The sequence below is a fragment of the Ursus americanus genome, chromosome 8, assembly GCF_024610735.1.
Source record: "Ursus americanus isolate L20-20 chromosome 8, mUrsAme1.1.p, whole genome shotgun sequence".
NCBI classification, from domain to species: Eukaryota; Metazoa; Chordata; class Mammalia; order Carnivora; family Ursidae; genus Ursus; species Ursus americanus.
In genome coordinates, this window is record NC_142134.1 from 4,929,333 (window position 1) to 4,955,392 (window position 26,060).

The 26,060-nt window shown below is 39.0% G+C and overlaps 1 protein-coding gene across 1 annotated transcript; it reads left to right on the forward strand.

Annotated features, from left to right (window-relative positions):
* The first annotated feature begins 360 nt into the window (after positions 1-360).
* On the forward strand, positions 361-17,660 carry LOC123788784 (alcohol dehydrogenase E chain). The gene is made up of 9 exons (XM_045792339.2): positions 361-511; positions 3,904-4,005; positions 4,491-4,629; positions 6,328-6,415; positions 6,510-6,729; positions 8,719-8,979; positions 11,027-11,162; positions 11,772-11,910; positions 14,915-17,660. Exons 1-9 carry the CDS (start codon positions 494-496, stop codon positions 14,937-14,939), a joined length of 1,128 nt encoding a protein of 375 aa, XP_045648295.1. The 5' UTR covers positions 361-493; the 3' UTR covers positions 14,940-17,660.
* The last annotated feature ends 8,400 nt before the right edge of the window (positions 17,661-26,060 follow it).

Here is a 26,060-nt window from a genome sequence, read left to right on the forward strand (position 1 = left end):
TTGCTCAGCCTGCTTCTCCCTCTGCCTGCCGCTCCCCCTGCTTGTGCTCTCTTTTTCTGACAAATAAATAAATAAAATCTTTAAAAATTAAAAAAAAATTTTTTTAAAGAAGCTGGATATTAGTGCACACAATGAGAAAACAGAACTCTGAACACCCTGTGTGAGATTGAGAGAGAAGAAATATAAAATCCAGGAAAAAGGGAGATTAAAATTTATGTGTAGGAAATATTTAACCTAATGAAATCAAGATATTAATTGAAATTGGCATATTGCAAACAAAGTCAGGGTTTGAACGCTGCCTTCGTGACCTTTTGTTTCTGATTTGCCTTGGCTGGAGAAAAAGCTGAGGGGTGTGGCTTAAAGACCTCAGATAGTGTGTGCAACGGTTTGTTACTCAAAGCAAACAATCTGTGTAACAGATCAACTTTATGTACTCAAGCAGAAAAGAGTGTAAAAATTCACCAGTCTCCCGGCCTGAAGAGAAAACGGAGCCATGAGCACAGCAGGAAAAGTAAGCAAAAACATTTTTTTTTTTTACTTTTGGAAATATATTCTTATTATATAATACACAAAGAGATATAGTATTAATGAAAATTTAAAATTCACATCTAAATTAAAATAATATATACTGAAATACAACATACATTATGTGCTTCAATATGCAATTCCGCTAAACTGAAATGAAAATAGGCTATTCCTCTGTCAAGCGTATTTTATGGACTGTGACAACACTGGGACATATTTCTTATAAATTATTTTGAAGTATAAATTATAGTACATTTATAGTTGATGAGTTTCAGGACACTTTTTTCTAAAAAAATTTATCTCTTTGTACAGCTGAGTTTCCTGTTTGAATTTAACTTTAAAGGTTATGCAATGGCAATTTAATGTTTCCTATAACATTTGCTGTAACTTGTGGAGGTCATGCAAGAAACCAAAAGTGCCCTCATGAAATAATGCAAAAATTCTGTTTACACATTGTCTCTCTGTATGTTCAATTAAAAGGAAAAAATAATTTTCAACTTGTCTTGTTAATAATTGGTTTATGCAAAGCTTCATGAAAAAACCAGTGGAGTTTTTTTTTTTTCTGTTGAACTGGGTGATCTTTAAATTTAATTTCTATTTCTTAAAAAAAAGAAGAAGAAGAAGAAGAAGAAGAAGACGAAGAAACTATTCCTAAATGTCTTTAGCAAGAATGAATAGCATCTGTACCTAATAAAGTTTTTACTTCCTATATTAATGTGCTGTAACTATGGCCAATCATGAATAATTTGCAAACCTAAAATTCTATGTTGTTAATCAAGAAGTTATCTTTATATTAAGAAACCATAATTTAAATGTTACTTTTTGTAATCATATTCTTTCTAGGAACACAGGAAAGTTAAATTTGGCAAAAGTTCTATGAGAGGAATTGGATTCAGAGGGTTTTATCCTTTGAAGCTTACTATGAAATCTCTTACAAAAGGCATACTGATTTCAAAGCATTAGAATCATCAAGGTTAAGCCAGCCAACATCAACATGCAAATTCTGAATTAAAAGGGCCCTATTGTGGCATAATCCAGGAAACTTCCATAGAAATCCTATGGAATAATATCTTTTCCATTTTTTTAACAAAAAAATAATAACAGTGACACAGTTTGAATCACTTATTAGCACTGGGAACACAAATAATGGATTCTAAGTCTTCCGTGGATTCATGTTTATTTGTACAATGTGCTCACAGGGGCAGAAAAATGCATGTGGTCATTCAACATAAGCAATTCGTGTCGTTTACCTACTCAATTACAAAAGCCTGTGCAATTGTTTCCAGTACAGGTGTTACGTTAGGAGTGGATCACACAATATACTATCTTGCTATGATAACTTAAAGATTCTGAGGTTTGTGACACAACACTCCTATATCAGTAAGATCCGTTGGAAATCACACCGGTCGCTGTCAGTTTTCTCATTGCAACTCTCTTTATTTTCATTCATTACTGGTTAGCCTTTATAATGGCACTATGTTTCAAATGAAGAACAGTTAGGAAAAAGGAAAATTAAATATGCCAAAACTCAGCTTAAAAGAAGGAGGTCAGAGAGCAAAAGTGTAAGCCAAATGTGTTAATGAAAACAGTCCTCCCCTCCAGATGCAACATCCATCACTTTTAGCTTTGTGACAACACCATTTATGTTTACCCTTCTTGAATTATCTTTACCTCAAATGCTGAGGGAATAATGATATCTATTTTATAAGGTGGTTGTGAGAATTTAATAAATTAATACTGTAAAGCACTTAGAATGTTGAATAATTCAATATATGTTAGTCACTGCTATTATTATTGTGGCTGTTGTTATTATTTAACCTTTGTTAATCTTTCACTACCATGGTGTGGTAAAAAACTAAAGTTGGATGTTTTTTTTTTTTTTGAGTTGGATTGATCTTAATTTTCTGGACAGCCAGCTTTGTGACTTTGGGAAAATTACTCAGTTAATTACTGAGTCAATTGAGCCTCGATCTTTTTATCTATAAAATAAGACCAAAAATTCAATAATACTGCCCTGGTAGCATCATTGTGAGGTTTAAAGATCAAGCATGTAACTCGCCCAGAACAGAACCCTATAATTAGGACCTATCTACCCTTAGTGTCTTATTTCCAAGAACTTTCACATTTTTTGTGGCATTGACCGTAGCAAAAACCTTGCAAAGTGGGGGGGATTTGCTATATGAATAATGAAAATGAATTGTCAAAAGGATACATTTCTATTGAAGTTTTTTTTATCATATTTGCAATTATGCCAATTCTTTCTAGGAAAAACTTCCTTAACTGTGTAAGTTTCTCAACAATGAAGACAGGCTTTCTACTACATTTACAAGCACTAAAAACGTGTTTTCAACTTATTTTTAAGAACCTCCATGGGTAAGCTGTGCTAGCTAGAAATTCAAGCACATCATTCTCCCATTTTTAAACATATACGTGTATATGTGGGCGTGTGAGTGGGTGTATACAGCTGTAACCTCTGCAATTTCTGTTGCAAATCTAATCTGGAAGGAATCTCTACACATAAATTTGATGAAGACAGCACTACCAAAGCCAACTGTCAAATGAGTGATATTAACAAATGCCACACACAAGCAGTAGAGAAAACAAAGTCAAAGGAAGAGAACAGGCAAATAGAGAAAGAGAAGGCATCCTAGTCAGGGAGGCAAATGTGCAAATGAAATCATAAAGTTAGATTGTTTGGGCTTCAGCAGAGAATTGAGCAAGAAGGCAATAGATTTTATGTGAACAGCACTATACCTGTCAGCAAAATTATGTTGATTTAGAACTTCATGCACGAGCCAACAGTTGTGGGTAAAAGCCGATTTAAGGATCACATTAAGAAATATCAGGAAGAAACAACCCTTGGAGAAGAAAAACCAACATAAAGATGGCCTAAAAGAATATATTCTCTTTTATCTTAATATCTCATTATAGTTAATTCTGTTTCTCTTTCCTTATGTTATTGCTTTGCCTGTTGTTTAAAAAATGTATTTTTGGGGCGCCTGGGTGGCGCAGGCGTTAAGCGTCTGCCTTCGGCTCAGGGCGTGATACTGGCGTTATGGGATCGAGCCCCACATCAGGCTCCTCCGCTATGAGCCTGCTTCTTCCTCTCCCACTCCCCCTGCTTGTGTTCCCTCTCTTGTTGGCTGTCTCTATCTCTGTCGAATAAATAAATAAAATCTTTAAAAAGAAAAAAAAATAAATAAAAAATAAATAAAAAATGTATTTTTATTCTCTACGTAAATCAGAAGCTCTTCATTTCTATGGAACACTTGTTAGGTTCCAGACGTGGAGCTAGCTGCTGCACATGATAAAATGAGTTACCCTCACGGACTTTAAAAGTGGGGAAAAACTGGTATCATCTTTCTATTCAATTTCCAGGTGATCAAATGCAAAGCAGCTGTGCTATGGGAGCTGGAGAAGCCCTTTTCCATTGAGGAGGTCGAGGTCGCACCCCCTAAGGCCCATGAAGTCCGTATTAAGGTAAAACATTTTTCTATTTCTGTTTAGTTTTAGGTTTAAAAAATTCAGAAAATGGGAAAAATGGAAATAAGCGAAAATCCAGTAAGAGACACTTTTTATATGGTAATCCAAACAGTGGAATTACATTTATGGTCAAGTAAAGATATAAATACAAATTGTCAAATCTTTAGAAAGGAATCAAAGAGTATATACAATATAATCCTAATAAAATAAAAAAGAACATATGTGTTTGTACAGGAAAAAAGTGCAAAGGGATATACGTCAAGATTTCAAAATCAATTAGCCTCACACGGTAGAACTTAAGTGACAATTTTCTTAGTGCTAATCTGCAATTTCTACTTCTATAAAAAGGGATACATTCTTGTATATTAAATAAGACTTAAATATTTCAGAAACAATTCTTTCACAGACTATTCCAAATTGACGAGGAAAAGAAATGGGTCCTAATCTTTTCTAGACCTAATCATCCTGCCTTTACCGTGTAGATGGTGGCCTCAGGAATCTGTCGCTCCGATGAACACGTGGTTAATGGAACGCTCGTTGCACCTCTCCCTCTGATCTTGGGCCATGAGGCAGCCGGCATTGTGGAAAGCATTGGAGAAGGGGTGACTACAGTAAAACCAGGTACAGAATTCACACTTAGGGAATGTGCCTCAGGTCAGGACCCCAAGATCACCTAGCCTGGAAAGACCCTGCAGAAGGTCACAGCAGAGTTGGGACTAGAACATAGGTCTTCTCCTTTCTTCCCTCCCTGCCTGACTCTGACATGTGTACCTTCATTCACTCATGAATTCTCTCCTTTAGCAAGTGCCTATTGAGTACCTGCTAGATGTCAGGCACCAGGTTAGATCCCGGGTCACGTAAGGATAGAAAGAGATGCAGTGCCTGGCGAAGTTAGAGTTCATGAACGAGTAATCTCCGTTTTATTGTTGCTGAGTACTGTCTTCTGTCAGGTCCAAAGAGAACTACAAATGAGACAAAATAAGAAAAATTAAGTCTATGTCCTGAGCCTCCAAATCAGTGTTTGAAAACTGTTCCGTGCTGATTTCATGGGATGGGGGCCATGAGGCTATGCTTAAATCAACATGATCTCCTCTTAGGTGGGAAGAGGAGCCCTTCACTGATTTCCTCTTCCAATACGGCCTCCCTTCCTGAACCTGAAAGAGACAGTCTAGATGGAAGGAAAGGAAGTAGACCTAGCAGAAGACATCCTGCCGTATACAACATCTGTTTTAGTACCTTTAAACGTGGTTAAATGTGATTGGTGACAAAGTACTACTTTCTCTTTAATATTTATTTTATCCTAACTTTTATATTAATATAGACGAACAGCTTCACGATTAAAGGGTGAAGACATAGAAAATTTCCATGCCATCATCTCCATATAAAATTTATCTATAAATGGTATGGCCTAACCTCTTTTCTGGGTCTGGTGGATAGGTTGCTTAGGTGATTAAAAATGAAAATTCTGTCTAATTCTAAAAAAATCACTTTACCAGTAAATGTGGCCTCCCCCTTACCAAATACTTAATTGGCCTGTGAACAGAAAATAATAAAATAAATCATCTGGTTTGAGTTTCAGCTCTTAATATTTCCTTTAGTTAGAAATAAATTAATAATAAATGACACACTTTTTACCCTGTCTTCCACCAAAGCAGAAAAATAATTTACCAATTAAGTTGCTAGCTACAAACACTTGAAAGTCAGTTTTTACCCTCAAAGAGAGTGCCTAACTCACTGTGGAGGTTTACAGAGGGATTTCTTGAATTCTTCTTTGTCCCATTTTTGTTAGTTTTCCCTTAAAAACAAAACAAAAACCTTAAAAGCACAGTCACTTTGAAAAGCCAAGAAATGGTTACTAAAATACTCATTTTTAATTTGTCCCAAACTATTACAAACTACCGGGTCTCCTAGGTATCTAGTAGAATGATGGCAGCCTGCTCACAGCTAAAATTTAAATTTACAGTTATAGTGAGAATATCCAAGGTTTAATTATCAAGAATTTATGAGATGATATGTCTAAAGCCCCCAAGAGAAAGGGCACACTATGAAAGAGAACTACTAATACAGGAGAAATAGTCTTTTAAATCCATGTTGTTTCCGAGATTTGCATTTCCTCTTTGGGAATCTTCAGGCACATATAAACCCAAACCATTAACAATGCTGGCAGGCAATGACCAGTGACCAATGGTGGTGACCGAACTCTATTTCTTGAAGATTTTTCAAAGTCACACACCTCTAATACATACACATAAGCTTTCAGTTCTTGCTCTATGAATTCCTGGGTAGAAATTTAAGAAGAATGTGTTTTATACCCTCCAGGTGACAAAGTCATTCCACTCTTTACTCCCCAGTGTGGAAAATGCAACGTTTGTAAGCATCCGCAAGGCAACTTCTGCTTGAAAAATGAGTAAGTTTCTGATACTCTCCTTACACAGCCAATGGATGTGTGCCTCAGTTATGTTCCTGTCTCATGCCCTGTGTGTCTGTGTTGTACTGGCCAGTCTGAGCACACTTCGGGGGAGCATGCAGGATGGTACCACCAGGTTCACCTGCAGAGGAAAGCCCATCCACCATTTCATCGGCACCAGCACCTTCTCCCAGTACACGGTGGTGGATGAAATTGCAGTGGCCAAGATAGATCCAGCCTCCCCACTGGAGAAAGTCTGTCTCATTGGCTGTGGATTTTCTACTGGTTATGGGTCTGCCGTCAACGTTGCCAAGGTAGGAATGACAATGGATGATCAAACTGGTTATGCTCAGACTATCAGGAACTAGAAGGACAGCAATAATCAGCGATCATTCTCACAATAATCAGACATCGTTCTTCATGGATTTACTGGTAGCTTTCCGCCCTGTTCCTACAGTAACATTGATATACTCTACAAAATTTAAGGTATCAGTTATGTGTGGGAAAATGGCCTCAGAAGGAATTGAGGAGCATTTCCTGCAAACTTATCTGTTTATCACAGATGAAAAAGCTATTGATGCTTAGTTAAGAAAAAGTAAAGATGTAATTTTCAACAATTATTCTTCTATATTTGTTCTTTCTGTGATTACTTAACTTTAGAGCTGGGAGCTCAGTTAGTAATTGATTGTACTGTTAGCACCAACATCCATCAGGTATAGTAGGTCCTGCTGGCTTTGGAGGCAGCAGAAGGAAATGAAATAAAGGGGTCACCTCTGAGGAGATCTAGTCCATGGATCCTCTACTCCCAGAATTAGAATCAACGGTAGATTCCAAAGCCTTATCTGGTACACCTCCAAACCCAGAGTCACCAACCCGCCCACTCTGTGGATCCCTCTAAGGGAAGTAATGAGGCTTCAGTAATGCATTTTCCTTTATTCCAGTCATTAGGGGATTTCACTGCTACATCTCGTCTCCTGCCATGAACACACACACACACACACACACACACACACACACACACTCACAGATTTTAAAGGTGGCAGATTTTAAAGAGAAATTCTTTAAAGGCCCTTCTTCCCAAAAGGTTGGAAATTTAGCAGTATCCCTTCATTTTATGAAATGGAGGCCCAGAGACATAAAGCTATTTGCTCAAAATCTCACAGCTGGTTAGTGTGAGAGCTGCAACTAGTCTTTCTCTCAAAACTCCTGCTGAATCTTAAACCATGATACATAAGTACCTTCACCTTTAAATCACAAACACAAGTCGCAAGTTTTTCTAAGTAAAGTAAAAAGCGGTGTATCCCACAGAATGATGACTTGGGACAGAAGAAATATTTTACCCACACTGAAGGCTGACTACAGCAGTTCAGGTTTACTAACAGTTCCCAGACAATTTAAATAATTGAGAGCACTTGTTTTCCAAATTTCTGTGGCTCTAGCACTAAGTCCCTTGTGCAATCACATCATCTGTTTGAGCAGGTGGTCTAATTGAGCCTACACAGAGCACAAGCTGAGAGTACTCGTAATAATTAATACCAGTCATTAATAAAACACAGACCAACTTTTCAGTGCACTATCATTTATTAGTATATTCTTAAAAGCGGGGATAATGACCCACAAGATCACAGCAGTCTCAAGCTGTATTATCTTAGTTATGTTAAATTTTTCCTGTTCTTAGGCTTTCCTCTAAGCTGACAATAGCTTTTCTATGTTTCACAGCTAATTTCTGCTCTCGTCATACTGGTCATGATACTTTCAGTTAATGAACCAAGGAGTTAATTACTGAGGATTTGATTGAATTATTTTTCAGTATCCCAGAATAATCTTTTCCACTTATTATTTCATGTCCCCAAACTTGCATTTCTGTGTGTGATATAAGAAAGCTGGGTATCAATGGACTTGAACTATTACATTCTCTTCAAGAGGGGAGTCACTGGAATTCAGAGCTTAAGGATCATCCATCCCACTGGCTCCAAGCCTGGGCTTCCCTTTGCAGTCACCTGGGAACTGGGTCCCACCTGCAGAGATTCTGATGGAACTGGTTATGAGTTGTGACCTGGGCATTGAGACATTTTTAAAGCTCCCAGGTGAGTCTAATGTCCAGCAGAGTTTGAGAACCACTCATCCAGTTCAACCCCCTTAATTTAAACACGAAGCAACTAAAACCAAAAGAGATTTGACAGAAGATTGGACCTAAGAGTTTGAATAGCTCCTCATAACGGACAAGGCATGGCACTTTATGCAGCTTGGGCACTTTTTAGTAATCATTGTTTAATCCATTTTTGCATTTTCTGTAAATACAGGTCACCCCGGGCTCCACCTGTGCCGTGTTTGGCCTTGGAGGAGTTGGCCTGTCTGTGATCATGGGCTGTAAAGCAGCAGGAGCAGCCAGGATCATTGGGGTGGACATCAACAAAGATAAATATGCAAAGGCCAAAGAGCTGGGTGCCACTGAGTGCATCAGCCCTCAGGACTACAAGGAACCCATCCAGGACGTGCTGACGGAAATGAGTGGTGGCGGTGTGGACTTTTCATTTGAAGTCATTGGGCGGCTTGACACCATGGTATGTAACAGGAAATGCCCTGAGATACCTGCTTCTACATTCCAGAGTGTACTTTCAGGCAGCAGAATATAAATATTATATATAAATAATAGTTTAAAAACTATGAATGGTGATTTTCCATCTCCTGTCAGTTACCTGGGATATTCAGTTGATTGCTATTAGAAATCTTGAATTCTATCAGCTAAGCAAACCTGTCTCAAGTAATATTTCCCTTTTAGGGTCTTTTTTTAATTAAGCCATTATAAATTTTCTTTGTTAATTTTTAGTAAAAACATTCAAACTCAAGTAAATATAGGTAACATAAATTCTGTTTTCAAATTGGCAAGTTTGATTTTTCCCCCACATTCTTAACAAAAATGGTTTAACATATTTTTATATTTTAATACATTTTGATTTTTTTCATATATTATACTATGGCCAGAAGGAATAATGGCCAATTTTAGACCAGTATCATTTACTAATAGAAAATATTGCATTTTACCATTTACCACACTGCCCCATTTTGCCACAGCAGACAGCACAGTGCCTGGCGCATAGTAATCACCCAATATCTATGTGTTGGGCTGAATACTTTGGAAAGTCAACAAATTTTTCCACCAAAAAATTTAGGAGGTACATTTCTCATAGCACTGTTTGTAAATCACATGAGATAATGCATGTAAAATACTTAGCACAATGCCACCTGTCAGATGATAAGCTCAATAAATGTCAGCTAGTGCTGTTGATATGCAATACTGTTTCTGATCTTGCAGTGCTTACATCATCTTTGGATTATACAAAACATTACTTTCAAATAATTGTAAATATCATCAACTGCAATGAGGAACACATCTCCAGTTATATTCCACCTAACCAGAATTCTCTAGAATCCTACTGAAACAGTCCCCAGAAAACAACAAATCCCCCTTCTGAGGTTCTCCAGTAAATCACAGCAGTGTTGGTAAGAGGGAGCACCACCCTAAGAATAAAGCTCTTTGTAGCCTTGACTTGGGACAATATGCCCACTTCAGATGACTGAAGTTTCAAGAGAATCCAACTTTATCCAACATGGTAGCATTTCTCCTTATGCCCTTTTTCTGTTGTTTTCCCTCTATTTTCTTCTGCGAAATTCGATTGTTACTTCACTTGAAGATACCAAATGTCCAACAGCCACATGTTTTGAGGTTACCTGGTCTTCTACATATCATACTCCAAAATCAAAGGGTTAATCATTATATATTGCTGGGGGGGGGTCCTCAACAATTCTCTTACTATGGAACATGTTTAAAAACTTGACTGGAGGGGGAAGGCTTTCTTTTGAAGTTCCAGGAGACGATCAAGTGGCTAAGAGACCAATTTTGATGATGTAATTGACCTTATATCTGTTTGTCATCAAAACACGTGGTTCAAAGTACTGAGTTCAAATGAAGCATGAGAGACTATGGACTATGAGAAACAAACTGAGGGCCTCAGAGGGGAGGGGGGCAGGGGAATGGGATAGACTGGTGATGGGTAGTAAGGAGGGCACATATAGCATGGTGCACTGGGTGTTATACGCAACTAATGAATCATGGAACTTTACATCGAAAACCAGGGATGTACTGCATGGTGACTAACATAACATAATAAAAAAATATTATTATAAAAAAATAAAAATAAATAAAACAAAGTACTGAGTTCAAAATATCTATTTGATAAATAAGTGAAAAATGACTTAATCAACTCACAGACTGCCTGAGAGCCATGTGATGACAAACCACTACTTCTATTTGAGGAATCACACTTTATATAGATATGTTTGTAATGAAGTTTGCCTCTTTATTTTATAAGGAAGAATTAAGCATACGCAAATTTATTCACCCACTGGTTTCATTAAAAAAAGATTTTCTAGGCATTTCCTAAAACCATAGCACTATTCTAGGCACAATGGGAAATAAAGAAACAAAAGACATTATCTCTTCCCTGCACGCACAATCTAGCTACGTCAATATTGCATGATCCCGTGCAGCATGAGTGTGGACTATCAGAAAATTCACTTTAATGATGCTAAATATTAATTTTATTCCAGGTGGCTGCCTTGTCCTGCTGTCAAGAGTCCTATGGTGTAAGCGTCATTGTAGGAGTACCTCCTAAGTCTCAAAATCTCTCTATGAACCCCATGTTGCTACTGACCGGACGTACTTGGAAAGGAGCAATTTTTGGTGGTACGTAGTTAGACTTGATGGCTGAATTCTTATTAATCCCACGAGTTCTTCCCCTTTACAGGTGACAAAGCCAAGTTTTCAAAAGCAACACGGTTAAAAGTAAATTAAAACCCCTTTGTAGCCATAGGCTCTAAATCAACTAGATTAATGGATCTGATACACACAGAAGGTCCCAAGACACATTTTTGGTGCTCCCGTAAACTAACTAGACTCTTTCAGTATCCTTCTTTTATACCCATGACGGCTCAAGGCACCGAAATACCTCACAGGACGTGGGAAATCCATAGCAGTCATTCATGTGTGCTCTCATCACCTAAATTTAGGCAACTGCTAAATTTGCTCCTTGACTTCAGGAATAAGCACCTATAGTATAATTTCTCTACGGGAGAGCTAAAAATTAAGGGCCCTATTTTGTCTAGGTGGATTAAAAAAAAAAAGTCTAACCATGGCAAAAGGATATTGAAACACTATGTCTTATTAGCCTCAGTAATAGTAGTCTGTGGGACGTAGCACTTTCTATAAACTTTCATCTTACTTTTGCTTGGAAAGTCTCCTCTAAAATTCTCTTCTTACCTGTGGCTGAATCTTATAATGATGTTTTCTTTTCAGGCTTTAAGACTAAAGATTCTGTCCCCAAACTTGTGGCTGATTTTATGGCCAAGAAGTTTCCACTGGATCCATTAATAACCCATGTTTTACCTTTTGAAAAAATAAATGAAGGATTTGACCTGCTTCGCTCTGGAAAGAGGTAGATATTAAATTTCTTTTTTATGGTTGGGATGGGTCAAGAGAGAAGAAAGGTGGAAGAATGAAAAAAAATGGCGTGCCTTGTTTCTCCATTAGTGGTTTAGTCTTTGGATATATAACATTTAAGATCATATTGTGAGAAATTAAAACAGTTGCTTTGTACTTCTTATTCTACTGAAACCAAAGTATTTGGTTACAGTGAATCTGAATAATCAGAGCCACTCAGCTTTATTTATGAGAGAATAGTCACCCTGGCAAGGAAAAAGAATCAGAGTCAGTCTTAATTTAACCTGAAGTCACTGCAGCCTCTGCCTGGCCACCTATAAAAGCTGACCATTAATGGCTGTAAATTTAAATTATATTAAGGACCTACCCATTATGGAAGGAAGTAGAGCTACCTTGAGATTTTTTCATATACAGATATCACTAATTTTTTCATTAAAAACATCACAATTATTGTTTATCAGTTTACAAAGAACTTTTTACAACTAAAAAGTATAGGCATACTTTAGAGAGATCATGGGCTCGTCTCCAGACCACTGCAATAAAGCAAGTATGCAGTAAAGTGAGTCAAAGAAAGTTTTTGCTTCCCCAGTGCTTATAAAAGTTATTTTTAAACTATACTGTGGTCCAGTAAGCGTACGATAGCAGTATGTCTAAAAAGCAATGTCCATAACTTAATTAAAAAATATTGTGCTGCTAAAAATGCAAACCATCACCTGACCTTTCAGTGAGTTGTAATCTTTTTGCTGGTGGAGGGTCGTGCCTCAGTGCTGCTCGCTGCTGACTGATCAGGGTGGGGGTTGCTGAAGTTTGGGGTGATGGTGGCAATTTCTTAAAATAAGACAGCAATAAAATTTGTCACGTCGATTGATGCTTCCTTTCACTAGAATACTTAGAGACCACTGTAGTGTTATTAATTGGCCTAATTTCTATATTGCTGTGTCTCGGGTGATAGGCCCAGGAAAGACAGGGAGACAGAGGAATGGCCAGTGGCAGTCAGAATACACACAATTCTTATGCATTAAGTTCACCATCTTCTATTGGCGCATTCGAGATAGTCCCGTGACAGTTACATAATAACATCGAAGATCACTGATCACAGGTTACCATAACAGATATAGCAACAACGGAAAAGTTTGAAATATTTGTACTTCCTGTTCTTATTAACTATTACTATTACTATAATTACTATTACTATTAACTATTACTATTACTATTGTTATTAAGAATTACCACAATGTGACACAGAGACAGGAAGTGAGCAAATGCTGTTGGAAAAGGTAGGACCGGCAGACTTGCTCAACACAGGGTCGCCACAAACCTTCAATTCCTAAAAAAAACAGTACCTGCAAGGAGCAGAAGAGTGAGGTGTGCCTATGTTGTAAAGGGGAATGCTCTTTTAAATGCTGAAGTCTTACATTTGCTTCGAAGATTAGGAAAATAAGTCAATTCCATTTCCTACCTCTAACATTTAACTACAATGACCACCTAAAAAGAATTTTGTCATCTGCACTTACACACGAGGTGCAACTTGTAATAGGCAGTTACAGCGAAACTTCTAGTTGCATCGTCCATATTTTTCCTGCTATCTCACACTTCTCATGAGGTTTTCAACTTTAAATGGGAGTTCTTAAGCACCCACACACATAACATATTATACTGGGCAGTCTGACGAATCTTATCGAGAAAGGAGAGCACCAAATTACATTCTTTCTGGAAAGCAGTTTGGTTAACTTGCATCAGAAACCTTTAAAAAAAGGTCCTTTGTCCCAGCAACTCCATTTCTGGGAAGCTATTCTACAGAACTAATCAGAGATCAAATACACATCTATTTAAGCACGCTTATCTATTATCTATAGTATCAAAACTTGGAAACATACTAAAGTCCAACATTAAGGTTGGTGGTTAAATAAATTCCAGCCATGTACTAGAAATCAATGAAGCCATTAAAAAGAAGCTATTTCATTAAATTGGGAAATTCTCATATTGTAATTTTAGGTTACAGAATTATATACAATATGACCGCAAGTTTTCAATATGAGCAGTAAAAAATTGACATATGTCTAGAAAAAAGTTGATCAAAATTCAAGAAAATATTAACACTGATTACGTCTAGGTGTGGGGTTACAGGTAATTTTTACTTTCTTCTTCACACTATCTTTCCATTTCTAAAATTATATATATTTTCCTTATTAAATATAAGAATATATATACATATTTTTAAGGCACAAAGACCCTCTTTTTCTAAAAGTATATATCCATCAGAAGATAGTTTTTAGGAAGGACATTGGTTCCAGTGTAAATGTTACATTTCTGATCCCCACAAGAATGAAGTCTGAATACAAATCAACTTTATTATCTATTTCTAAGAATCCTTCAACATTTCTTTATCAAAGCTCTATGAAACCTTCGAGATGGTCTTTGTTACGTTCTGGCTCCTTCAGGCAAGTTATCTGTCATTTTGTAATTTGTGCAGCTTTATATTTAGGCTTAAATTCCCACACCCCACACTAGATATGTGGCCTAGAGCAAGTTCTAAACCTCTCTCTCAGTATTTTTAATCTCTAATATGGAAATATTAGGACTTGCCTCAGCATGTTGTTTCAGCTGAGGCTAAAATGATAAAACGTACAAAAAGCACTTACGGAGTATGTGACAAAACGCAAGAACTTACCCATTGTGGTTTTGTATGATTATGCCAACTACGCATGCTCTCAAAAGTGATTTTTTGAGGATGTTGGTATGGAATAAGGCCTAAATGATAGTCCAGTTCAGGATGTTATGATTGAGCTTAAGGCAGGAGAACACACAAGAAAGAACCATCAAGGGGACCCACCCCACTACTTTCCTTGACTTGAATGCACCGGGATGGGAATGAAGTAGCAGGAACCGCAAACAGCTTTGCACTGAGACACGCCGAATGTTCCTCGGACTCTCACACGGAAGAGTGTGGGTTATCTGAACATGAAAACAATTAATATATCTTTTATTTCCTATTTCAGCATCCGCACCATCCTAACATTCTGAGACCATACAAATGCCTGCACTTGCAGCCGTTTCTGGCTCCTGCCCCTTCTGGAACGATCAGCCAAACGACATCACTAATTCTGTTCTTCAGAAATGCAGTCAATAAATCATACATGAGAGCTATCCAAAAGAACAAAAAATTCGTGTGCAATCCTTTTTCAAGCCAATGTGTAAAATTCAAGTGAGAGCTAGATGAAGCATTAGCTGCATAGTTGAGTCCAGTAGACTTCCCTTCTTAATCATTCTACTCATGTTGAATTATGGCATCTTTCCCATTGCAGAAAGGTAAGGTATTTCTTTGACTTCTTGAATTTCTTGTACCTGTGCCGCCCTTAGTCACTGAAACCTAGGGGAGGAGGTCTTCATTATACCTGCCCCCGCAACATACGCGTGACGAGCTAATGCACTTGAACTCTTCTATTCCTATTTCCACCGTCTGTATTTCCCTTTTTATGAAATGTACCAAAACCCTAAGGGAAACGCTATCATCTGTGAAAGGATACGCTTAGATTTACAAGTAGAGAAGGTCTAGAACTTTTATATGCACGACTTTCTTTTTTTTTAATTGAAGTGTAGCTGACATACAATCTTATATTCGTTTCAGATGTACGACGTAGTGATTCAACATTTACGTACATTATGAAGCGATCACCACGATAAGTCTAGCTACCATCTGGCACCATACAAAGTTGTTACCATATTATTCACTATATTCTAAATACAAGAAATTTGGGGGGAAATGTCACATATTTTTATATGACAGAGGGAAGTACGCTTATTGCTTTTGATAATGTTTCCAGTGAATATACAATTATTCTTTTAAACAGAAGCAGTTTCATGCTACATGTGATAAATATGAGGTTCAGATATAAAATGGAAACATATTCAAAAATCTGTAATTTTTTGTGCTTTATTGGCTGAACAATCATTACGATTTACTGAAAATGAGTCATAAAGTAATTAAAAAGTAATATGGTGGCTTGAAGTGTAGAATCAGACTGAAGCAGCTATGAACACAACATGTACAAAGGGTAACTAAGAAACGGCACAAACATCCAAAGCAATGTATTTTCTAAGTAAACATATATGCATATACAGATGTGTGCTTTTAATCTGGAACTTTTATAGTATAGTTATATATAATGTAATTTTAATATAGAATTTAAGTCTATAATCCTGGAACTCATGTAATTTTTGAATATGCAAGAGCCTGTGGTACTCATTTGTTCACGTTTCCCGCTCTCAAAGAAAGATTTGCATTTTAAGCTTTATCTCCAAATGTACATAAAAAGCTTATTCTTTTAAGGGGTTTTGTGTCTCTCCAAAAGTGTTATTTGTTTCTGTGTCTACAATTTGTTCGATATTGTGGAAAGGACTTTAGACTGAGAGCAAGTCACCTACCCCCTACTTAACGGTGACCTTCAGTAAGTTACTCAACCTCTCTCAGTCCGTTTCATCCTTTATTTTAAAGAATTACTCTAAACACAAGGACCCACAAAACCCTTTTTTTTTTTTTTTGGTTGCGTTTTAAAGTATAAAAGATTGACTTAGTGCCTTTCCCACTTCTGATGGTAGAGGATTTATGGTATTAGCACTGACAGATCACACAGGTACAAAGAACTCGAGCGTATGACAATAATAAAGGTTTATCCCAATTCTGCAGAGCAGCTTTTGAAAAGATACTGCGGGGGCCTCAGAGCAGCATGCTTCAGACCAAGATTCTCCCTAGGTTGAAATGCCAAAAACTTGACACCTGTGTGTTGACTCACATACTTCAGTCCATGGTCACAGAGCTTTTCCTATTAAAACCAATGATCGAGTACTGCGCACGCACCTCGCCCAGCAGCGCCACACTCACCGGGTGATTCTGGGTTCCCTGTGGGCCGGGGCAGGGCAGATAACACCTGTCGCCACCCCCACCTGACAGACGGTTCACAGTCTCAGACCAACCCTTCGGTCACAATGATGGTGGAAGGAGAAATGGGGGATCGCTTTTTCACCAGTGTAGAAATGGGGAGGGGAAAGTGGCTTGCAAACAAAATGTGAATCAGTGTGACAAAATGACGCCTGTGTCAGCTGGGCTTTCGGTGACCCCCAAACCAGCAGCTCTTAACAGTCAGCACCGTTCACCCAGACACGCCGAGCTTTCAGGCCTGTCCAGCAGAGAGCCTGTCCATGGAACTTCTGTGTGCCTGTCCCCAACTGTCTGTGCATTGACAATGCATTGGGAGACGACGTACATCTGATATGTTCCCATGAAATAAATTGCCAGCAAACTTTCTAATTTTTTAACTATTGAAAAGGAGATTAAAAACTTGTGCTTAAGTCATGCCCAAATTATGGAATGTGTTTATTTTTAGAAATCACTCCTTACCTTGAAAATTTTCAAAGACAAAACTGAGGTACTGGTAAAGTCCCCATGTAAATGTGTTCTTTTCTCCCCATGCTGCCAGGAAGCCAGATCAAAAGCCATTAGAAAAAAAAAAAATGTACTCAAGAATGTGTGTAGACAAGGAAGTGATTTATTTACAGATCAAAGTCTTTGCTTCGTGAAACTACCAAACTTTTTCATTCTACACCTGAAACTTGTATTACATTGTATGTTAAGTAGCTGAAATTTAAATTAAAACTTGGGGGGGAAAGTCACCCTTTTTCTCTTTGTGGTGGAATTCAGGGATTATAAGAAGAAAAATAAAGGTTTTGTTGCATTTTTGATGCTGACATGAGGGGTTTTGTCCACTTTTTTCCATATATCTGTGTATAAAAATTCTGCCTCTTGTTTACTCTGAGATTAACATTATGTTTTGAGGTCAACAGAAGAATTTATATTACTTGATAAACTATTGTAGATTTTAAAAGGTTTCTTTACCTCAATTAACTTAAAGTAATGGACCAATAAATCTTTAAAAAAAAAATTACTCCAACAGGCCAATACAGCTTCATAAAGATTAGACTGTATGATGCTAGTGACAGGGCTCTGTCAACCGTGGAGTCCCAGGCACACGTGGGGCTTAGTTTAATTGTTTTGTCAAAGAGGCTGAAGGAGATATTTAGGGTCAAGGCAGCTGTCAGAATGGTCCCAAGAAAACACCACAGAACACTATGGGTCCCGTGTTACTCAGTGCGCCCAGTTTTATGCCGGTGCTGCTGATGAGAGACAGTCTAAATGATGACAAATAAATACAATCTTTTAAAAAATGTTTAAAGATAAATAAAAATAAAATAATAAAAAGTGAAGAGGAGTTTGACAAAGAAAATGGGGAGGAGGGTCCCAGACAGAGGGCTTAGCATGAAAGAACAGAATGTATTCTGGGAATTATAATCATTTAGTATTGCTGACCTGCAAACTTTAAGATGGGAAATGCGTGGGGCCAGGTAACAGTGATTCCTGAATTCTTCAAAGGAACTTTCAAGTTTATCCTCTGGGCCATGGGAGCTTTTTTGAAATTTTCTGAGCAGGGGGGTGATGGATCACGACACGTTAGTAACTCATTCTTGCAGCCCTGGGGAGGGAGCATTAGAGGTGAGGAGAATAAGGAGGCTTTCACTAGGTTACGGGAAGAGAGAATGGAACCTGTTCCAGGGCAGTGCCAAAGGGGAAAGAGTGCATCAGATAAATGAGATATTCTTAGGGAATACAAGGGACTTGGCAGCAAGACTGGGAATGTAGGATGCACGGTAGATGGAGGTGACAGAAGGTATTCAAAGATGTCCAGTAAGGAGATGTGAGATGTGGGGTCCAAGATGGCACATTCCCTAGTCATATGAAGTAGAGGTAATAGTAAAAAGCATGAAAACAAAAACAATTTTTGAGAGCAGAGGACTGGTGTTGGGATGTGTCCCCATCTTTGGGGTGAAAAAAAGAGAAGGAAGTTCTGTGAAGAGGAGAGACAAGCAGCAGCCAGTGGAGATAGGAAGACAATGAGGAGACACTGGGTTATGAAGGCCAGAGATTTGGGGAAAAAGCTCCCTTTTACCTTTGGAAGTGGTAGATCTAGTTTAAAAAAAAATGGAGAGCAAGAGAAGCAAATGGCATAAACAAAGAAATTCAAGAATTGAGCTGTAAGGGAAAAGGGGCAAGAATGCTCAACTTTACAAGGTTGGACAAATAGACTTTAAGAGCAGTGGCAACAGGGTGAAGAGCAAATGAGCTCTTTTTAGGGAGCAATGAAGAAGAATAATGAGAAGATCTCTAATATGGGATTTATCTTCCCCATAATTTATGCATATGGGGAAATGCTTTCCAAATTGCAAACAATGTAGAAGGGAACTTCTAAAATATGATGTGTGCACTGGACATTACTCATAGCAGCTATCTTAGTGAATTCACCTTGCAACTTCACGGGCTCACTGGTTGTTAATAACTGTAAATTGAAACTCTGGACTGGGAGATATTAACACAGCCAAATTAAAAATTAGTAAATACGATGACTGGTTATCATAGCAGTCACAAACCTAGTCCCCCTTCTGTATGTGTAACAATGTGTTGCAGTTTATACATACAGAAAATAATACTTACACCCTAGGATAAAAGCACAAGATTTAGAGTCTTTGGGTGCTGCTGGGAATGCTTTCTGCTATCCCAGGCAACAGCAGCCTCACTGTAAGCTTTGTTAAGGGTGGTATACATTTCAAACATAAGTCCAGGATGGTGGATGAATAACCAGGTAGACAGGAAGATGTTGGGAGTCTGAATATAGATTTTGGATGGGAGGGGAAAAGCTTACCCATTCCCTTGGTCATCCCAGTTACAACACTACAATGCAAACCACTACCTACCTGCCCCACGGGTGGCTTCACGAAGACCCTAAGTGAAGATGCACAATTTCCATTTGTCAACTAAGCATCAATCCTTATGAGTTCCTGAATCTTACAAATTTTTATTAGAGTGAGATGTTTCACATAAAATAGACCAACTAACTTCCAAGGAAGGATTCTTTTTAACTCTGGTTTGTACATACATAAAAACATGAGAGTCTGAGGTTTAAAGGCACACAGCTTAAACAAACCATGTGCTCTGAAAAACACTATCAACATTGGCCCTATCACCTTACTGATGCTTTTTCTATGAGGTCCACCAGTAAATATGAAAATTCAGAAAAGCCTTATGTAGCCTTCTTTCTCCTACACTGTTAGCATTTAAACTAAACTTATCAGGAAATGACCATGTTTCAAAGATAAATAATGAAAACAATAACAAGTCAAACTCCTAGAAGACAGTGGAGCCAGATTATGTATGTTAACTCACCCTAAAAATCAAAAACCTACCTTGTTCCCAACCTCACAGATGACTCTACACAATTTGTTGTTAATGAATATTACAAGCCTTTCAAGACTATTGGCCATCCATCTGCCACGTTTCTATAGAGAGAGATTGAGGCAGTGTTTTTAACAGGATTATGGAGCCCAGGGTCCTGCGGCCAGTTCTCACTCTCATGCCAGATCTTCCTTAGGGCTGCTGCCCAGAGCATGCTGTTGAAGGTCTGCACTGACTCTCTCCCAAGTATGAAAACTGACTATATGAAAAATAAGATGAATTTAAAAAAAATTTTTTTTTAAGATTTTATTTATTCGACAGAGATAGAGACAGCCAGCGAGAGAGGGAACACAAGCAGGGGGAGTGGGAGAGGAAGAAGCAGGCTCATAGTGGAAGAGCCTGATGTGGGGCTCGATGCCATAACGCCGGGATCACGCCCTGAGCCGAAGGCAGACGCTTAACCGCTGTGCCACCCAGGCGCCCCCCAAAAAAATTTTTTTAAACAAACAAAATTCGTAGATTCAATGGACTATTATCACTTTCATTATATTATCTTTAGAAGGTGATATGTCTATTCCAGTCATGTTGCCATTGCTCAAAATATGTTTTTAAGCATTGACATAAAAGTCTGCGACATCTGACTTTAAGTCTGCAGTAGTAGTGCAGTAGGAGCATGAAACTGCATTAAAAAAATTTTTTTGAATGTCAACAGGTAGTGTGGATCCCTGCAACCATCTAGTCTGAATCTTACCAACTAACTAGTACAAATTAACTAACCTCAGTTTTCTCATCTGTAAAATAGGGATAATAAAAGCACCTACCTACAGCATCATTGTGATAACTGAGACCCTACACGTAAAGCACATATTCCTACCTCCAGTAGTCCTTTGTTCCCTGACCAATAATATCCATTGCCTAAACCAGTACATCTCAAACCACTTCTACCTTGCCACCTCTACCACAGGGCTTGGGAAAGCTAGATACTTGCTTCCCAGGCTTTCTTGCATCTGGAGTGGCCATGTGATATTCTTCTTCCCAACAGAGTTGTAGCAAAATATTGATGAAAGCTTCTAGAATGAAGCTGCCCATTTTTTAATGAAGGAAGCAAATGGGATTAGCACAATCCCTTTTTTCCTCCTCCCCTTTGCCTGTTTAAACATAGTTGTAAAACCTGGAGCTGGGACATCCATCTTGGACCTAACAGTAACAATCATGCGGAAGGCTAAGCTACTCTCAGAAACACTGGCCTTGATGCCATCATGCTGCTGAACACATGGAGGAAAATGAGTACCTCCAAATTCTGATTATCTGGGAAGAAAATAACCCCTAGGTGTTAAGTTCGCTCTGAGTCAGATTTTCAATTACTTGCCCTTGAATCCATTTCAAGCTAATACACTTCTTAGACTTCTTTTTTTTTTTTAAGATTTTATTTATTTATTCGACAGAGATAGAGACAGCCAGCGAGAGAGGGAACACAAGCAGGAGGAATGGGAGAGGAAGAAGCAGGCTCCCAGCGGAGGAGCCTGACGTGGGGCTCGATCCCATAACGCCGGATCACGCCCTGAGCCGAAGGCAGATGCTTAACCGCTGTGCCACCCAGGCGCCCCCACTTCTTAGACTTCTTAATCCCCACACTGTTAGTTGAACTTGAGCCCCACTACCTGGTGTGCTCCTCCTCCCTCGTGGAAGCCTGCCAAACATCAAAGCCTGCCATCGTGTTGATGAGAGAAACAAGAAAGTGAAAAATCAAAATGAGCTACTAAAATATTTCTGAGAGAGACACCAAAGTTCCTTTATTGTGACAAAGGCTACCCAACAATGAAAACATGGACATCATAAGACATGGCAGAAAGAGAATTTTTTCTTCTCTCGTTCCTGAACAGATAGTTCTACAGCTTAGAGGTCAAGTCTTCCTGTATTGCCTTACATGTACCTTTAATATTGTATAACCTCAAGGTTATATTGACCTTTAATATGTTTATTATGTCTAACACTATGTTAAATTATGTTGAACTTTCACTTAAATCTCTCACTATAAGGGCTGTATCTTATGGTGCCAAGACCTTGTTTTGTATGTAACTAATCTCCCCAGTACCTAACATACTGCAATACACGTGGTAGGGGAGCAGTAAATGTTGTTATGAAACTTGATCTTTTGCAATTTAGACATATGCAATCAGCAATAGAACACAGTGGTGTGGAGTGATCAAATTTCATCATGTCCACTACCGTGAAGGTAAAGTTTAAGCTCATGAATGAGTCCTGTTGCTTCTCTGGGTCTACATTTCCATTCAATTCTGTGGCTCTCTGTTGATCATTAAAGATACAATAATTCTTGTGAAATAACCAAAAATTATTATTTCCTCTAAAACAGTTCCCAAAAGGAATTACATTTCATTCTAATTTGGTAAGTGAAGAAAAAGTGAGGAATTCTAATTGCATAATAGTTCATATATGGAAAATTAGTATTACATAAAGAGGAAACAATAACTTTGAAAGTGATTTTCTTTTTTCTTTTCTTTCTTTCTTTCTTTCTTTCTTTCTTTCTATCTTTCTTTCTTTCTTTCTTTTTTTTCTTTTCTCTTCTTCTTGCTATAAACTAGTCTACTGTCTGGACAATTGGGAAACTGGGGTAACTAGAAAAATGACTCATAAATTAAACACTAAATGAGAAGTAACTCATTAAGGGTCTGAAAGAAGTCACAGTATATTCAAGTATCTCGTTTCATTTGGGGGGAGGGGGAGATTTACATAATACACTTCCAAAATTTGAAGATTGATAACACCTTGGGACCTAGCTGTCATGATTACATAATGTTCATTGCTTCAGAAGTAGAAATCTCTACAACTCTCTGGGAGAGCAAATGTCTCACAACTCTTCCCACAAGCTAGGAAAAAAATGGGGAGGGAAGAGCTACAGTGCTTCCCACTGGGACAAAATCTCATGACTAAAAACTCCTCTTTCCCCTGCCCAATCTCCTAGATATACTGGGGTAATTGGGAGGGACATTTGTTGTAGGGCCAGTCGTTAATAATCTTTGGGAAGAAGGAACCACTGGCCCAAATTGCTTACTGGAGTCCTTAGGGTCTCTTTGCTATATTTTTGGAACTATAAAAATTGTTGGTTAAATACATTACTTAAAATTCTTTATATAGGGATGCCTGGCTGGCTCGGTCAGAAGAGCGTGTGACTCTTGCTCATGGATTGGAAGAATAAACATTGTTAAAATGTCTATGGTGCCCAGAGCAATCTACACATTCAATGCAATCCCTATCAAAATACCATCAACATTTTTCACAGAGCTGGAACAAACAATCCTAAAATTTGTATGGAACAAGAAAAGACCCCAAATCGCCAGAGGAATGTTGAAAAAGAATCACAATGCCTGACATCAAGCTATATTACAAAGCTGTGATCATCAAGACACCATGGTACTGGCACAAAAACAGACACATAGATCAATGGAACAAAATAGAAAACCCAGAAATGGACCCTCAACTCTATGGTCAACTGATCTTCAACAAAGCAGGGAAGAATATCCAATTGAAAAAAAAAAGTCTCTTCATCAAATGGTGTTGGGAAAATTGGACAGCCACATGTAGAAGAATGAAACTGGACCATTCCCTTACACCATACACAAAGATAAACTCAAAATGGATGAAAGACCTCAATGTAAGACAGGGATCCATCAAAATCCTAGAGTAGAACATGGGCAGCAACCTCTTTGACCTGGGCTGCAGCAACTTCTTACTAGACACATCGCCAAAGGCAAGGGAAACAAAAGCAAAAATGAACTTTTGGGACTTCATCAAGATAAAAACTTCTGCACAGCAAAGGAAACAGTCAACAAAACTAAAAGGCAACCTATGGAATAGGAGAAGATATTTGCAAATGATATATCAGATAAAAGGCTGGTATCCAAGATCTATAAAGAACTTATCAAAATCAACACCCAAAAAACAATCCAGTTAAGAAATGGGCAGAAGACATGAACAGACACTTCTGTTCATACATATAAATGGCCAACAGACACATGAAAAAATACATAACGTCATTCAGCATCAGGGAAATACAAATCAAAACCACAATGAAATACCAACTTACACCAGTTAGAATGGCTAAAATTAACAAGACAGGGAACCACAAATGTTGGCGAGACTGTGGAGAAAGGAGAACCCTCTTACACTGTTGATGGGAATGCCAGCTAGTGCAGCCACTCTGGAAAACAGTATGGATGTTCGTCAAGATGTTAAAAATAGAGCTACCCTGGAGGAGTTAAGATGGCGGGGGAGTAAGAGACACCTTTTTCAGCCGGTCCTCCGAGTCGAGCTGGATAGGTACCAGACCAGCCTAAACAACCACGGAATCAGCCTGAGACGCAGGATGATACATCTGGATCTCTACAAATGAACATCTCCAGTGCTGAGTATTGAGGTACGAAGTGGGGAGCCATGAAACTGTGCACAGATATCGGAAGATAAATGGAAGGGGGAGGGAGCCGCTGCGTTCGGGCGCCGGGAAGCAGTAGCCACTTGCACGGGGGAGCGGGCGGGGCTCGCGGTCGGCACCCGCAAGAGAGCGGACTGAGACCGTGCGCCGGGAGCGCGCGCCACCAGGCATCTCGCAGAACACCGGAATCCCGGAGTGTTCACCAGAAATAGACTGAGACCGGGAGCTTGCCGAGCGTGCGCGGGGCGGCTGGCGGCTGGCGGCGTTAGAAACACAAAGGACAGAGACGCACCGGCCCTGGAAGTGAGGGCTGGGACGCCGGGTGTGGGGCGCACATCCCGGGGACACTGCAGGGTTGAGCAGCACCAACAGAAACAGAGTTAAAGTGGCCAGAACATCAGTGGAGAACGGGCCGCAATCCTTCTGTTCTGTGACAGAGGCTGAAATTTGGCCGCAGCTGCTCTGACTCTCAGAAGAGGCACAGCAAACCGCCAGGGAAAGCCGCCAGAGAACAAAAGCCTGAAATACCGGCTCAGAGAGTGCCCATCCCCAACCCCCCTTGCAGGGGACACGGAGACTCTACCCAAACAGGGTTGCCTGAGTATCAGCGCGGCGGGCCCCTCCCCCAGAACACAGAAGGCAGGCTGAAAAATCAAGAAGGCCACAACCCGGGTGCCTGGGTGGCACAGTCATTGAGCGCCTGTCTTCAGCTTAGGGCGTGATCCTGGCATTCTGGAAAGGAGTCCCTCATCGGGCTCTTCCGCTGGGAGCCTGCTTCTTCCTCTCCCACTCCCCTGCTTCTGTTCCCTCTCTCGCTGGTTGGCTGCCACATAAATAAATAAATAAAATCTTTAAAGAAGAAGCCCACATCCCTAAGATCCCTATAAAACAAGGGGCACGGCCTGGAACCCATTCAATAATTTGGGTTCTGGACAATCCCGCAACCTCTCCTCATCAGAATGACAAGAAGGAGAAGCCCCCCCCCCCAGCAAAGAAGAGACAGTGAGTCTGTGGCCTCTGCCACAGAAATAATGGATATGGATGTAACCAAAGTATCAGAAATGGAATTCAGAGTAACGATGGTCAAAATGATGAGTAGAATTGAAAAAACTATTAACGAAAAGGTTACTGAGAATATAGAATCTCTAAGGACAGAAATGAGAACGAATCTGACAGAAATTAAAAATTCTATGAGCCAAATGCAGGCAAAACTAGAGGCTCTGATGGCCAGGGTCACCGAAGCAGAGGAACATATTAGTGAATTGGAAGATGGGTTAATAGAGGAAAAAACGAAAATAGAGGCTGGTCTTAAAAAAATCCACACCCACAAATGTAGGTTACGGGAGATTACTGACTCAATGAAACGATCCAATGTCAGAATCATCGGCATCCCCGGGGGGGTGGAGAAAAACAG